The sequence below is a fragment of the Miniopterus natalensis genome, chromosome 18 (assembly GCF_054644295.1).
Source record: "Miniopterus natalensis isolate mMinNat1 chromosome 18, mMinNat1.hap1, whole genome shotgun sequence".
Lineage (NCBI taxonomy): Eukaryota > Metazoa > Chordata > Mammalia > Chiroptera > Miniopteridae > Miniopterus > Miniopterus natalensis.
Window position 1 is genome coordinate 32,541,184 of NC_142098.1, and position 14,542 is coordinate 32,555,725.

At 37.1% G+C, this 14,542-nt stretch overlaps 1 protein-coding gene across 5 annotated transcripts in view; it reads left to right on the forward strand.

Annotated features, from left to right (window-relative positions):
* Positions 1-14,542, forward strand: part of CNOT1 (CCR4-NOT transcription complex subunit 1) — a 66,066-nt gene that overhangs the window by 7,720 nt on the left and 43,804 nt on the right. For all 5 annotated transcript variants that reach the window (XM_016206585.2, XM_087826616.1, XM_016206587.2 and 2 more), the window contains exons 2-10: positions 5,820-6,095; positions 7,995-8,102; positions 8,650-8,748; positions 9,119-9,187; positions 9,267-9,321; positions 9,595-9,798; positions 10,686-10,854; positions 12,218-12,344; positions 12,490-12,600. In XM_016206585.2, the coding sequence (XP_016062071.1) occupies positions 5,994-6,095; positions 7,995-8,102; positions 8,650-8,748; positions 9,119-9,187; positions 9,267-9,321; positions 9,595-9,798; positions 10,686-10,854; positions 12,218-12,344; positions 12,490-12,600 (1,044 nt within the window). In that variant the 5' untranslated portion in view covers positions 5,820-5,993. The remainder of the gene's footprint in view (positions 1-5,819; positions 6,096-7,994; positions 8,103-8,649; positions 8,749-9,118; positions 9,188-9,266; positions 9,322-9,594; positions 9,799-10,685; positions 10,855-12,217; positions 12,345-12,489; positions 12,601-14,542) is intronic.

The following is a 14,542-nucleotide window of genomic DNA, read 5'->3' on the forward strand; positions in this document are numbered from 1 at the left end:
TACGTGCATACATACAGAGAATACTTTTCTGTACCTTGCTCCCACACCCTAATGGAGAATTTCTGATCTTTCTCTCTCTTTAGTAATTGCATCAAGGTTCGATGTACTTTTTGAAAAAATTTCCCAGAGCTGTTAGGTAAGTGGTTCTTAAACATTAAAATGCACTAAGAATCACCTGCAGAGCGTGTTCAAAATATTATGTCCTGTTCTTTCCCCAAGGATTTAGATTCTTTTGATGTAGATGGTGCTTAAGAATCAGCATTTTAAATAGCTCTCCTCTCCCCATTCTTATACACAATTGTCTTAGTTGCATAGCATTATAGTAAATTCTGTATTTGTTCTATGAGGCACTTGAGGTGTTTACATTTGTGTTTTTTATAGGTTCAAATGTTTGAACTGATAAGGAGGGCTTCCTTTAGCAGATGATGGTTTTGTGTGTGTGTTTTTTTGTTTTTGTTTTAATGCATCTTTATTTCACAGAGAGGAAGGGAGAGGAGGAGGAGAGAGAGAGAAACATCAGTGATGAGAGTCATTGATCGGCTGCCTCCCACATGCCCCATAATGGGACTGGAGCCTGAAACCCCGGCATGTTCCCTGACCAAGAATTGAACCGGTATCTCTTGGATCATAGGTCGATGCTCAGCTGCTGAGCCACACTGGCTAGGCTCTAGGACATTTTATTTTAAATTAAGATATAATTGACACATAACATTGTGTAACTCTAAAGTATACAGCGTATTGCCTTGATACATTTATACTGAAACAGGATTGCTATTGTAACATTAGCTAACACCTCTAACACATCATGTAATTATCATTTCTACTAGTGGTGGAAACAGTTAAGATCTCCTAACAAGTTTGTTTATAAATAACGCAGCTTTGCTGTCTATAATTACTGTACTGTATTGTGTTTTAGATTTCCAGGACTTACTTGCTATTTGCAAGTATGTATCCTTAAACACCCATTCCCACACCCCCTGGTAACCACCATTCCCCTCTGTTTTTTCTAGTTCAGTTTTAAAATATTACTGAGATACAGCTGATGTATTCATTTCACATGTGTAACATAATGATTTGATATTTGTATGTGATGCAAAATGATCACAATAAATCTAGTTAGCATCTATCACCATGCATAGCTACAAAAAAATTCTTTTCCTTGTGATGAGTACTTTTAAGATTTATTCTAATTATGGTCACCTTGCTGTTTATTATATCCCCAGGACTTCCTAATTTTCTAACTGGAAGTTTGTACCTTTTGACCACCTTTATCCACTTTGTATACCCCATCCCACCCCTCACCTCAGTCAACCACGAATCTCTTCTGTACAGGTTTTTTTTTTTTTAATTTTAAAGATCCCACATGATAGATATCATATCATACCATACATTATTTGTTTTTGTCTGATTTACCTCACTTAGCATAATGTCTTCAAGGTCCATCCAAGTTGTTACAAATGACGGGATTTCCTTTTTTCTCATGGCTGAATAGTATACTATTGGTGTGTGCGTGTGTATGATAGTTTTGTTTTTAAATTTTTGAGGGAACCTCACACTGTTTTTCATAGTGGCTGAACCAATTTACAAGCCTGTGAACAGTGCACAAGGGCTCCCTTTTTTCCACATCCTTGCCCAAACTTACATCTTTTAAAAGTATATCTTGCCTGGCCGGGTGTGGGTCAGCGGTTGAGCATTGACCGAGGATTCAGGAGACCGCGGTTTGATTCCCTATCAGGCTACAAGCCTGGGTTGCGGATCTCCTGGTTCATAGGTTGATGCTCAACCACTGAGCCACGCCGGACAGGTGACTTACCTCTTCTTGGTAGCCATTCTAACAGGAGTGAGTTGATATCTCATACTGGTGTTGATTTGCACTTCCTTGATGATTAATAATGTTTTTAGTATCTTTCATGACCTGTATGCCATTTGGATGTCTTTTTTTAAAAAAAAGTATTTCCTTTGCCCATTTTGAATCTGATTTTGTTGTTTTTATTGCGTTTTGTGACTTCTTTGTAAGTTTTGAATATTAACCCCTTATCTGATACATGGTTTGCAAATATTCACTCCCACTTCATAGGCTATCTTTTCATTTTAATTGTTTACTTCATTGTGCAGAAACTTTGTTTGATGTAGTCCCACTTGTTGATTTTTTTTTTTTCTTTTGTTGTGCTTTTAGTTTTATATCCCAAAAAATTATTGCCAAGGTCAGTGTCCAGGAGCTTCTTTCCTATGTTTTCTTCTAGCAATTTTATGGTATCAAGTCTTTGATCAATTTCTAGTTCATTTTTGTGTGTAGTGTAAGATAGAGGTACAGTTTATTTTTCTGCATGTGGTTATCACATCATTATGTGTTGAAGAAATTATCCTTTCTCCATTGGATGTTCTTATTTTGCTTATCAAGAATTAGTTGACTGTGTATGTGGGTTTAAGTCTGGGCTTTCGTTCCATTGGTCTATGTTTGTATTTATTCCAGTACCATATTGTTTTAATCGCTGTATCTTTGTAGTGTAATTTAAAACCAGGAAATGTGATGCTTCCAGTTTTGTTACTCTTTTTCATGATTGCCTTGGCTATTAGGCTCTTTTGTAGTTCCATACAAATTTTAGGATTTTTTTTTTTTTTCTATGAAAAATGACATTGGAATTTTGATAGGGATTGTGTTGAATCTAATGATGGTTTTGGGTGGTATGGACATTTTAACTATTAATTTTTCTGATTCATAAGCATGGGATGTGTCCTTCATGTTATCTTTAGTTCTGTTTAATAAAGTCTTGTAGTTTTCAATGTATAGTATAGGGCATTTCATTAGACTCACTTAGAAAATGATTTTTGTTAAAAAAAAATGAATTGGTCTTAGTTGGTTTGGCCCAGTGGTTAGAGTGTTGGCCCTTGGACCGAAGGGTCCTATGTTCGATTGCGGCCACGGACACTTACCCTGGTTGCAGGTTCATCCCTGGCCCTGGTCTGGGCGCATGCGGGAGGCAGCCAGTCAGTGCGTCTCTCTCATTGATGTGTCTCTCCCCCGTCCACTCTCTCTGAAAAGCAGTGGAAAAATATCCTGGGGTGAGGATTAAAGAAAAAGAATTCGTGTTGATATTTCCATTTCAGGTTTTTAATCCTTTTTGTTGTTAATCCTCACCCGAGGATGTTTTTTCTATTCTTATTATTATTTTTGAGAAAGAGAGAGTGGGAGGGAGGGAGAGGGGAGAAAGAGAGAAACATTGATGTGAGAGAGACATACTGTTTGCTCTTGCACATGCCGTGACTGGGGCCGGGATTGAATCTGCAACCCAGGAACCTACCCTTGACCGGGAATCGAACCTCAACCCTTCGGTGCCCCAGCCAACGCTGTAACCTTGGAGCCACCCAGGCCAGGGCCCATTTCAGGTTTTTCAGGTTTTGTGTTCACATTTCTCTGCACTAAGTCTAAATTCCTATTAATTTATTTGCTTTGTCCAATAACATACAAAAATAGTTTTGAAACCATAATAAAATATTATTGCTAACAGTAAGCCTACTGAGTGAAATTTCTCAAGTTCTTAAAACTTTATCCCACTGTACATCAAGGACGTATAGGATGCTGCGTTCAGTTACTTAAAGTATTGTTTTTGCTGTGTTTTATGTTACCAATTTGACACTCAGGTCCTTTATTTAGTTTTTTTAAACTAAATTTCAAACGTGAAATATTTACATGGTTCAAAAGTCAAAACCATATAAAAGATGTAATTGTGACTTTTTTTTTTTTTTTTTAATTCTGATTTTTATGTCTTCTACCCCCTTCTCACCCACTTCTTTATAGGTAACCATTTTCATTAATTTGTGGCTTATCTTTCCTATGTATTTTCTGCCAAAAAACCCAACTATGTATATGTGATTTTGGGTGGGGAGAGAGAGAGAGAGAGAGAGAGTCATATACATCAATTGGTTGCCTCCCACATGCGCCCCTACTGGGGATCTTCTTATCCTAAATCTACCCTTCCATTCCTGTGGGGTTTTTTCCTCTTTCTTTGTAAACTTTTGTTTAAAAAATGAAGGTGGAAAATAAATGCATACTTGTGGGAAAACAACTTTAGAAGGTGAAAAGGGAAAGCCACTATACTTCATATTCCTACCAGAGTTATCTTAAGTTCTTCAGAAAATTCTGTTTTTTTCCTTAATGAGTATCATTCCTGCACAGTTTTACTTTATTCTTTTAAGTAACTGCCTTGTTTGGATATACCATAATTTATTTAAGCAGTTGCTTTTTACTGTTTTACTTTTTGCTATGATAAAAAATAGTTCAGGGCAAACCTCTTTTTCCTTTGAGTTCTTGAAGCAGTGTATCTGGAGGGACACACAGTCTCAATAGTAGAATTTATAGTTTCAAGGGTAGTGCAATAAACGCTTTTTACAATATTGCCAATTTGAGTTTCAGACAAGGTACCAGTTAATACTGTTGTTAACAGTCTGATAAGTCCTCTGTTTGCCTGTGTATATCCTCATTATGGCGTGTTCTTAAACTTGGCTTTTTGCTAATCTGGTAGAGAAAATATGCTACCAATGTAGCATAAAATAAACAATTTTCCTCTTTGAACTTATAGCAGGCAAGTTTAGTTACATATAATGGATGGATGTAAGCACAATTTATCATTAACTTTTCATATATTATTGCTTTAGGATGAACAAAAATATCTTGGCACATTCCCATGCCTCTCCTACTGTTTTATTTTTTATTTGCTTATTTTAAATATATTTTTATTGATTTCAGAGAGAGGAAGGGAGAGAAACATCAATGATGAGAGTCATTGATGGACTGACTCCTGTATATGCTCCCTACTGGGGATCGAGCCAGCAACCCGGGCATGTGCCCTGACCAGGAATCGAACTGCGATCTCCTGGATCATAGGTCAGGGCTCAACCGCTGAGCCATATCCGGCTGGGCACTTGGTGAATTCTTTAGAAAAAAACTTGCGTGTTTGGTTCCCTTGTTTGTTTTGGTAATACGAATTTTGCCTCCATTTTCTCCATTGGTTAGAATAAACTGATAGTCTGTCATTTTAGCTATATCTCTGCTTTGGGCTTCCCTTTCTAATTGTTTCAATAATGCGGGAAGGAATTTGGGTTCTGGAGCCCTTATTTGCTGCCTTTAAGCCAGCCATTCAAATACCTAAAACATATATCCTAAGGTGCAACTTGAGGATCAAACTATCTGATTCTTAAGCAGTACATAGGAGGAGTACAGTGAATAAACAAAGTCTTGTAAGTAGTTTGTATGCAGATAGTGTGGGAATAGGAATTGAAAATGCCAGATGAGTTTTTCCCCCACAAATCCTAATTTTAGTTAAGTACTTTCCTGCTTCTCCTAATAGGGTTTAGTATAAATTATCATTTTGAAATAAGTAAATAGATGCTAAACTACAGTGTTTTTTTAGAGGGGTATTTTCTTTGTATACTGCCCCAACTAATTTTAAAACTTGGCTTTTGCCCGGCCGGGTGTGGCTCAGCAGTTGAGCATTGACCTAGGATCCAGGCGATCAGGGTTCGATTCCCGGTCAGGGCACATGCCCGGGTTGTGGGCTGCAGCCAGTCAATGACTCTCTCATCATTGATGTTTCTATCTCTCTCCCTCTCCTTTCCTCTCTCTGAAATCAATAAAGATATATTTAAAATAAATAAATAAATAAAACTTGGCTTTTAAAATCAGTAGTGGTTGGGGCATCTTAATTCTATTTTCAATTCTTAATGGTATTGTAGGTACTAAGATGGAGAGATGACGTTTATCTAACAATTTTTCCCCAAATAAAGGTCTAATTTAAAAATAGTGTTTTCTTTTAAAACAGGTGCCATGTTTCAGAACAGAGAAAGACCCCTGGTAAAGAAGAACTGACGACACTGTACATACACCAGATATAGGCTAATTACAAAGAAAGCATTAACCTGCCTCTGAGGTGACTAAAGGGGAATAATGGTGATTTTGCGCCGGGCTCGGCCGCCTGCTTCCGCCCCAACCAGCAATGAATCTTGACTCGCTCTCGCTGGCCTTGTCTCAAATCAGCTACCTGGTGGACAATTTAACCAAGAAAAACTACCGAGCCAGCCAGCAGGAAATACAGCATGTAAGTAAACATTACCATTAAAGGAATGATTATGCAGTATAAAGACAGTTGGGAATTTATGTGGGTATGTTGCATGAAAAATGTCTGATTTTTTTCCCACTTATTTCATGCCACTTCAGCTTAATATATAATCTTACCCCAAATTCTTACAGAATTCACAGAATTTTATTTTTCTGTAAAAATTATTAAATATTATCTAATTTGTTTTGATCTAGTTCCATTTATTTTCTTTTCTATTTGAAAAATTGAGATATACCCCACAAACTATAAAACTCACCTTTTTAAAATGCACAGTTTAGTATTTTTTGGTAGATTCACATAGTTGTTCAACCATCACCACCTAACTTCAGAATGTTTTCATCACCCTAAAAAGAACCACTTCAATCTATTAGCAGTTGGCTCTTTTCCCCTTCACTCCAGTCCCTGGTTGCCACTAATCTACTTTCTACTTATGTGGATTTGGACATTTTATATAAATGGAATCATTCCATATGTGGACTTCTGTGTGTCTCTTCACTTAGCCTGTTTTAAGGATCATCTTCTTGGAGCATGTGTCAGTACCTCATTCCTTTTAGTCCATTGTGTGGGTATTCCACGTTTTGTTTATCCATTAGTTGGATATTTAGGTTTGTTTTCACTTTTTGTCTACTTTAAACAGTGTGGCTATCAATATTCATTTACATATACATATAATCAGGCGTGGTAAGTAAGTTTTTGGGTGGATGCTTGTTTTCAGTTTTGGGGTATATGCCAAAGAAGTGCTGGCTCATGTGGTAACTATGAAGAGCCACCAGATTGCCTTATGTTTCTTTCCTAAGCACTACAAGTGCTTTCGTTTCCTGGACTGTGAATCCAGATTCCTCAGTTTATAGACAATTGAATTTTAGGCTCATGAAGTCTGGTTTAAGTGTTCAGTTCTTCATGTATAAAATGGGAGTCATTTTTGGCAGGGTTGTTGAAGATTAAACCAAGGAAGCTTAGTACCAATTTAGCCCAAAGTAGGTAGTTAAATAGTTATTGTTTATATTATATTAATGTAACATTTAAGAAACAAATGACTCTGCACATACAGTGTGCTAAGCCCTTTTCCAAACTTGATGTGAAGAAGCGAACACAGCTGTGCAAACTCCCTGTTCCCATGCAACTTAAAAGTCTAGTGAGGGACATAAAAAATAAACATATTATCAGGCATGGTAAGTAAGTACTGTGGAGAAAGGTAAAGCAGGGTTAAGGGGTCATGTTGATATTTTAGGGAGGGTAATTATGAAAGACTTCACTGATGAAGTGATTTCAGAGCAGAAGGGTAAAGGAAGTGAGAACAAATCCTGTAGCCATCTGGACTTTCCAGTTAAAGGGAATAGCAAGTATAAACATCAGTAAGTTTGAGGACCATCAGGAAACTAATGGGGTGCGGGTGCAGTATCCGAAGTACTGAAGTCAGACCAGTTCCTTTAGGGCCTTGCCTTGTAGACTGTTGTGAAGTCACAGTTGTGTAAGGAGACTTCAGGTTGCATTTTTTAGGGTAAAAATACTGTACAAAAAAAGTCGTTCTTGTGAGTCCAGTTTGTTGAAAAATTTTGCCTTACAACCTCAAAAGTATTGTTAATACTTGGCACTTATGCTACTTGATGTTTTCAGTGTAGGTGTTAACCAAAGCAGTTATATGAGCTATTTACTGGTAGTTTTTCTTTTGTGCTTCCTGCCAGCGACTATAGGAAACATTTTAGAAATATTTATAAAATATTGGTACCTCTGTCTCAATAATTCCCATAACTTTCATTCCAAAATGAACCATTAATGTAACTTGGGATTTTGCTCTAGAGCTTGTGTGTGTTTTTTGTTGTTGTTTTTTAAATTTCCTTTAATGTTGATACAAACTCTCATTTTTGGTCTTTTTAGATTGTGAATCGGCACGGTCCTGAGGCAGACAGGCATTTATTACGCTGCCTATTTTCGCATGTGGATTTCAGTGGCGATGGTAAAAGCAGTGGCAAAGATTTTCATCAGGTATTTTGGGGTTATTGAGTTTGTTGACTTAGATCTAATGAATTGCATTTTGGGCATAGTGTATATAAAGAATAACACATACAAAGAACATCCAGAAATAATCTTAGCTGAATGGCTAAAAGGTACTGGGGCACTCCCCACCCCTACCCCAGCCCTGTAGCCTTCCCTTCTCCTGCCTGGCGCCTGGCTGTAGAACATTACAGCTACCTAGTAGAGAGCTGGGGGTCAGGCCTGCTTAAAGGAAGCAGGAATGTGGAGAATCCCTGCTTGACAAGTGAGGCAGAGGGGAGATCTCTTGTCCTAGATTGAGTTTCTTGAATTAGTTCTTATAGTTATCCTGTCAGTGGACTCTATTCTGTAGAAGTTTTGATTTGGTGTAACACTTGTTGCTAATATAATTTAAGTAGTTTAAAGGAATTTTTAAAGAACTGCTTTTGATAATGTAGAAACAGTATATTATATTGGATTACACTTTAATGTTTTGAGTACCCCTGCTTCTATTTGCAAGATGATAACTAATGCTAATGAAAATTTTTTTTTTTTTAAGACTCAATTTCTGATTCAGGAGTGTGCGTCGCTGATTACAAAGCCAAATTTTATCTCCACGTTGTCCTATGCCATTGATAATCCATTGCACTATCAGAAGGTTGGTATTGTTTTTATCTTTAGTAGTCCTAAGAATGTGATCTCTTATTAGGCTTTCTAAAAAGGCCTTAAACCTTGATCTCATAATGTCATGTTTTAATTTAAAATTTTTAAGTAGTTACATTGGGGTTTTTGTAGCTTTCTAACAAAAATCAAGACAGTTTGATAATAGATGGAAAATCTTACTAAAGCCAGATCATGTGAAGGCTTAAGCTTGTCATTCCACAGTTTTAGGACGTGGTGTATTGTTTCTAGCAGCACTACAGAATTATGTGAATCCATGTAGTTCTATAATTGGGTGAACAGGCACTTTCATAAACTTTGTGAAAATTGTAAGTTCTTGTTTTAAAATAAAGTTTGGTTTGTTTCAGAGTTTAAAGCCTGCACCCCACTTATTTGCCCAGCTGAGTAAAGTTCTCAAGTTAAGCAAAGTACAAGAGGTAAGTGATTTAAGAAAAGAGATGTAGGCAAAATTAGAAACAGCTATTTGACTGATTAACCTAACCCCTCTTGTTTCAGGTAATTTTTGGCCTTGCCCTCTTGAATTCTTCCAGCTCAGATCTCAGAGGTTTTGGTAAGTTCCTTTTCTCTAAATAGCCTATAGATTCTTTAAAGTCCATGGGTTTTTTGAATGTTGAGGCCTCATAGTTGTAGATTTAGAGAATAAGGATAACCTAAGAATATTTTTTGGTCTCTTATTTTAATACCTACCCTACTAGATGTATGAAAACATTAGAGGGTTAAGGGTGAGTTGGTGAGAATGATGTCATCTGTTTTGATGGTATGTGACTTTTTCCCTATAATGGTGCAAAAATAACTTGTGGTTTTTGGTTTACCTGATTTCTAGCCGCCCAGTTTATCAAACAGAAGCTCCCAGATCTTCTGCGTTCTTATATTGACGCAGACGTCAGTGGAAATCAAGAAGGTGGCTTCCAAGATATAGCAATTGAGGTCCTACACCTCCTCCTCTCCCATCTCCTCTTTGGGCAGAAGGGAGCCTTTGGAGTTGGACAGGAACAGATAGACGCTTTTCTTAAGACGCTGCGCAGAGGTAAAGGAGTGTCTGTAGCCTACAAAAGTTGATTTCTGTGGATGAACACAAACATGACAAGTTTAGAATATAAGTGGAAACAGATTTACCTGTTTTAAGTTGGTTATCTTTTAAGGAAGCGAGTATCTTATCATTTAAAATGTGGAAGTGGTAAAAGCCTCATAGAAAAGGTGTAACCTAACTTCATCAATAATCTCGTTACATAAATACAATCTCAGTTTTAAGAAGTGGAATATTTCCACAGTCTTTTTTTTCTCCCTTGGGGAGACAGAAACGGTATTATTGTGATGCGTCCTTTTTAGTTTAAAAAATTAGTCACTTTTGGTATACCCACTTTAACTCCTTGACTACTGGCATTGTTAGGCTAAGATAACTCCTGCCATCCTTTCTTCCTCTCATCCTTCTTTTACAGAGATAAGTAGTCTTTTTAAGACAAATCTTTGATAGTGGACCAGTCTCTATCCATTTTTACTGTTATTTTTGTTTATATAGCTTAATTTTCAAGTTTTTCCCCTTCATTTAAATAGATTCTGATATTTGATTTGTTTGTTTCTGATGCCTTCCTTGTATTGGAATTCGTAGCTGTATTGTGAAAATTTAAAGTAATACTTAGGGTGTGAATTGGTCAATAGATACAGGATCCTAATATATACAAAGTGGAAAATACAGATGAGCAATTGCTGTGCTATAAAAACATTCAAATTTTGGAATTGATGCTGAAGTCATAACTTGGGCTAGCCAGTGAAAAAACTGAATAAATTTTGTTTAGAATATACACTTGTGGAAGACTCAGGTTTGAAGGGCTCATAGAGAGAATGAAAGAGAATGATAGTTTGTTTTTAATCAGCATAGCACTTGTAACCTGTTTTTTTTTTTTTTTCCTCCAGATTTTCCCCAGGAACGCTGTCCCGTGGTGCTTGCACCACTTTTATACCCTGAAAAACGGGACATTCTAATGGACAGGATCCTGCCTGATTCTGGAGGGGTAGCTAAAACCATGATGGAGAGCTCTTTGGCTGATTTCATGCAAGAAGTAGGCTATGGCTTTTGTGCAAGGTTGGTAGCAAGACATTAAACTGATTACTCCTGTGTCATGCACAATACAATTCTTTAAAGTAAGCTCTTAAGATTCCTTAATGTGTTATGATCTTTACTTTCAAGAATTTCTCTCTAAATTTAACCTTCCACATACAATTTTGGTTGCAGCAGTAAATATCCTGCTGGCTAAATTTCTATCTCTTTGCACACCTTCCCCCCCCTCAAATTTAGGCATCACAAGTCCCTGGCCTAGTTGCCGGGAGACATGTTTTTAGGTTTTGAAGGGAAGAGAGCACTGAGGCAAGTGCCTCTCCTCCCTGCCCCCACATGGAATTTCCTTACTGTACCTTCATCTTCTACCTCTTTCCTTTTCTACCTTTTTTTATACCCTGCCTCTTGCACATTTTTCTCACCTTTCAGGGACACCAAAGGAAGTTATTAGAACTTATGACTCTGATATAGTAGATTGCTAATATTTTTGTGACAGTAAGTTATTAAGGGTATTAATGTACTTTGCTTTGACTTTAAGTGTAATTTTTATAATGTTTTTAGAATTCACATAAATCACATTTCCAGTTCTGTTTGGAAGTGTGTTTGTTGGCATAAAACTTTTGTTCAGTTAAACTTCAAGATGCAAAGTGAAAATTTAGGATGAATTTTCAAGGCTTTGTACATATCAAAATAATCAAACTTACCTTGAATGTCAGTATTTTAAAGAATAACTTGATTCACCCCATCCAGAGTGGCTCAATTGGTTAAACATCTTCCTGTGCACCGAAGGGTTGCCAGTTTGATTCCTGGTTAGGGCACATACCTGGGTTGCAGGTTTGATCTCTGGTCGGTACACTTAGGAAAGGCAGCCTATTGATGTTTCTCCTTCACATTGATGTTTCTTTCTCCCCCCCTTGCTCTTTCCTGACCTATATAAAAATAACAAGAAATGAAGCTTTTTTTTTTTTTTTTTTTTTTTTTTAAAGAGGGTACGTAAAGGAGTTTTAGTAAGCACTCTTCATCATATGTGTCTATGAAGAAATGAAGCTTTTTACTCTGCTTATGTTGTTAAAACTAGGGATTTCACTCAAGGGCTCACTTTATGTTTTTTTTTTTGTTTTTTAAATCTTTATTGATTTCAGAGAGAGGAAGGGAGAGAGAAGCATCAATAATGAGAGGGTTGTTGTTGATCAGCTGTCTCCTGCACACCCCCAACTGGGGATCAAGCCCGCAACCTGGGCATGTGCCCTTACCAGGAATCGAACTGCGATCTCCTGGATACTAGGTTGATGCTCAACTGCTGAGCCATGCCTGGTCAGGTAATGTTAGCATTTCTTAACTTTGATATTGATGATGGTGGTGTTTTTCTGAAGTTAAATTTCTGTTTCAGTATTGAAGAATGTCGCAATATAATCATGCAGTTTGGTGTTCGGGAGGTTACAGCTGCCCAGGTTGCAAGGGTTTTGGGAATGATGGCTCGAACTCATTCAGGATTAACGGATGGAATTCCATTACAAGTAAGTGTGGAAATCAGCTTTTTACAACATGAATGAAGTACCTGGCCCCCCATTTGTTAAATTACTGTATGATTGGTTGTTCTACCAGTTAGAGATGATCACATTAAGTAGTTGGGTTTATTTAATTCAGACTTTACTTCTACAGAGTATCTCTGCTCCTGGCAGTGGGATCTGGAGTGATGGAAAAGATAAAAGTGATGGAGCACAGGCACACACGTGGAATGTAGAAGTCTTGATTGATGTTCTTAAAGAACTGGTAAGTACATGGAATCATGATTTTACCTTCATGCTGATAGTATGATGTAACCAACAGAAAGTAAATTTTAATGAATAAAATGCCCAGCTGAATGAGTGCAGCAGTGTTTTTTAATTCCTGCCTTCATAATTGTGTTCTGGAAATAGTATGTAATCATATTCCTATGCAATTCTGAATAGCACTGTTCAGTTGGTTTGGTGGGTTGTAGGGATATGGTTTTTTCTGGAGGGACCAATTTGTTGCAAAGTAATGTGTGAGGAATCATTGAGGAGAAAGGTAGTTTTCTGAATGTTTTCTGCAAGGTGTAACAGAAATCCTGCCAACCTTGCTTTATGGTGGATAGGGATAATAATAAATTCATACTTATTTTACTATTTCTACTTCTGGAATATCCACAGACTAAGTTATTGGCTCCCAGATAAACAAATTACCTCTCCTAAAATGCTGAAATACTTAAATGAAACAAAAGAATGACACTTTTTAAAAAATATATATCTTTATTGATTTCAAAGAGAGGAAGGGAGAGGGGAGAGAGAGAAACATCAGTGATGAGAAAGTCACTGATCGGCTGTCTCCTGCACGCCCCCACCAGAGATCGAGCCCACAACCCAGGCATGTGCCCTGACTGGGAATCGAACCAAGATCTTCTGGATCCTAAGTTGATGCTCAACCACTGAGCCATGCCTGGCCAGGCAAGAGTGAAAGTTTTTTGACATTAAAAGTGAGTGATGAAATTTAGGGGGAGAACAGTGGAATCAAGATGTAATATCTTGCCTAGCCGGCGTGGTTCAGCGGTTGAGCATCGACGTATGATCCAGGAGATTGTGGTTTGATTCCCGGTCAGGGCACATGCCTGAGTTGTGGACTCGATCTCTGGTGGGGGCATGCAGGAGACAGCTGTTCAATGATTCTCTCATCACTGGTGTTTCTATCTCTCTCCCTCTCACTTCTGCTCTCCCTGAAATCAATAAAGACATATTAGAAAAAAAAAAGATTTAATATCTTCAGTCTTGTTGATAAAATGTCAAGGGGCAAAATGTAACATTAGAATAAAGCCTACATATATACACTTATGATCTTTGTAAAGTGCCAGGTCAGATGTCTTTTCTATTTTTTATTTTCAGTTTTCTACACTGTAACATATAGGTAAAATTCAGTTATATAAAATCATGCTGTTCTTTATATGACTTTAACAACATCGATTGTTTGTTTTCCCCCCCTTAATAATAGATGAATTTAAGGTGTTCAAACCTATTCTTTGGTAATGGAATGGAAAAAGTAATACTTGATTATGGCAGAAAACTTGGAAAGCAGAAAAAGAAAAGCAAAATACAAACCCATTACCTCACTTATTGGACAACCAGTTAATGTTTGGATTTTACCTGTGGTTGTCTTACAAGTGAAAACATGCCCTTCTTATTCAGTAGTTTCATCTTGGGTTGTTGTCCCCCCATTGAAAATGCTCTTTTTAAAAATTGCAGATGAGGATGGCATTCCATGTTAACTAAACCTATTTTATAATTTCAGAGAGTGTAAGAGGCTGTAAATTGAATATCTGCATTGTGGCTCCCAACAGTTGAATCAGTAACCTCTTCTTTTTTATTCTCATGTATTAGTTTTCTGTACATTTTTGTAGGCAGGGAGCAGAAGACAATTTCAGATACACATTGGGTAAATAATTTGTTGTGTTTTTTTTTTAATTGCTCGCCAAGGAGTGGAGGAAGACACCAGAGGGGCAGCATCCCTGTGGATTTACCAAACTTGCCTTTATCTAGGATAATTCTACATAACAGTACATTTATGGTTCTGTTTGTCACAGTCTTTGAAACAAATTTTAGAAAAGAAAATTTTTCTCTAAATATTATTGCTGCCTTAGAGAGAGGATAACTTCATTTGAAGTTCTTTGTATCATATACAACGCGAGCATTAAAGTTTTCATGGC